Here is a 2,001-nt window from a genome sequence, read left to right as displayed (position 1 = left end):
ACAGTTACTGCAATAAGAGAACACAGCATTATCATATCTGATGAACGCAGTAGCACGTGACCTGCATTGTGTTTGAGAGTGTGCCTTTCAACTGGACTCCTGAGTGGCGCAGCGGTCTAAGGCACTGCATCTCAAGCGTCACTCCAGCCCCTGGTTCGAATCCAAGCTGTATCACAACCGGCCGTGATAAAAACTGTCGTGCGTGTGTGTGTACGTGTCTCACCTGCAGTGTTTGTGTGGCAGGCGGTCCAGTGCGATGGCTCTCTGTCCACAGGGGCACTTGAAGAAGCGTTTGGTGGCGTCGTGCCACTGCAGCTCATGCTTCTCCTCCACACAGCGATCAGCAGGCTTGAAGTATGTGTACTTACACTGGAGACAAGACACAGATAAACACAGATAAATACSTATCTGTACTAAGCCGTAAAGACGCTGTTATATTGGTCTGACAGGACGGTTAAATCATGTTGCTAGTAGGTGAATTAGAATTCTGAGCAGTCTGGCCGATCTGCTATCCTACTAGGTTTACACACGCCATTGGGACCGTTGTAATCGTACCGGTCTAAATTGCCAGTTGGCTCATGGKGAATATTCTGAGGTGCTCGGAGGTGGAGCTTTCATCTGACTTACGGAAAGGAAAGCTGATGGTTCAAATCCCAGAAGTAGATTTTGACTCAACAGAATAAAACCGTTGGTTTGGTTTGGTGGTTAACTGGCAGGACAGCTGATGACACTAGAGAATAAGACCTGTGATTGGACACRGACCTTTTTACAGCTGACGGCTCGACACTTCTGCTCTCTGATGCTCCTCATCTTGTCCTCCATCGCCTCCTTCTTCACCAGGGGGTCAAAGTAACTCTCCTGCTGCTGGTACTCTGCCTAAAGAGAGAGAGAGGAACTGTTAACCCTGGACTAGGGGAAGGGGGAATCATTACAGGAGAGGGGAACTAYTATAACACTGGGCTAGAGATAAGGGGGAATCATTACACTGTTACACAGARAAGGGAGCAGTTGSACTAGGCTGCTATGGTTACGTAATTGCTGWCTCACCGCCTGTAGCTCGGCCCCGTGCCGGGACTTGGCGTTGAGGATCTTCTTGAACTCCTCTGATTGGACGTAGTCCATTTTTTCCCGCCTCTTCTTCTGGGCTGGCTCCTCCTCCTTGGCCCCAGGCTGTTCACCTGTACAGAGGCAGATCCCAGAGGATGGGTAAGAACAGGGACTCTCTGTGTGTGTGTGTGTGTGTGTGTGTGTGTGTGTGTGCTCAGGTGTGTACCATCGGGCGAGGACAGGTTCTTCTGTACCCTGGTGGTGATGTCAGTGCTGCTGCTCCTCTTCCTCTTCACAGCGTTGGGGTCTTCTTTGGCCAGCCCAGCCCCCTTCACTCTCAGCTTCTTCAGAGCAGCCAACTAGAGAGGAGAGGGGCAGCTTCWCCTTTAACCTCCAACCTCTCTGTGACCTTTGAACTCTAGCCTCTCTATGACATCACATTCTACAGTCAAATCAACAGTGCAACAGTGTACGCTAAGCATGTGATAGGATGAGCACCACCTACCTTGGCTGCTGATAGGCTGTGTGGCGTCGGGGGCGGAGGAGGGGTGTGATCAAAAAACAAGATATCATCTCCCTCGTTAAAACCCCTGCCCAAACCAGAAGGAGGAGACTATTTAAGTTGATTCCTACTAAAGGTCCAATAAAGTGATTGAAAATTGTTGAATTTGTTTAAATGCCTGGATTCCGTGAGGGGGCCCTAATTATCATATTTGGAACCAGAATCCCTGTCCACACAACCTACGTCCTGCAGTGATGTTCACCATCTTCATCAAATGTTTTCCACACTTTACCTGTCAGATAATTTCCAAAAGCCTCGGCCTACCAGTAAGCCTATGCCAAATAAAGGGCGCCCAAAATGACACGAGCCTCACTCAACGATCGCCATTCGGGTAGGTACACCGATCGAGAGCACGACGGCCCCACTCACGTTAGAGTTCCGCCGTGGAGACA

The 2,001-nt window shown here is 49.9% G+C and overlaps 1 protein-coding gene across 1 annotated transcript in view; it reads right to left on the bottom strand.

Annotated features, from left to right (window-relative positions):
- Positions 1-25: 25 nt before the first annotated feature.
- The window catches only part of mcm10 (minichromosome maintenance 10 replication initiation factor), a 16,242-nt gene continuing 14,266 nt past the window's right edge, over positions 26-2,001 (bottom strand). Inside the window, 5 exon segments of the mRNA XM_070436515.1 lie at positions 26-369; positions 763-876; positions 1,048-1,178; positions 1,274-1,406; positions 1,553-1,637. Coding sequence (XP_070292616.1) covers positions 220-369; positions 763-876; positions 1,048-1,178; positions 1,274-1,406; positions 1,553-1,637 — 613 coding nt within the window. The 3' untranslated portion in view covers positions 26-219.

Source organism: Salvelinus sp. IW2-2015, linkage group LG3 (assembly GCF_002910315.2).
Source record: "Salvelinus sp. IW2-2015 linkage group LG3, ASM291031v2, whole genome shotgun sequence".
Lineage (NCBI taxonomy): Eukaryota > Metazoa > Chordata > Actinopteri > Salmoniformes > Salmonidae > Salvelinus > Salvelinus sp. IW2-2015.
The sequence above is the reverse complement of the archived record's forward strand: the minus strand, read 5'-3'. Positions and strand labels throughout refer to the sequence as shown.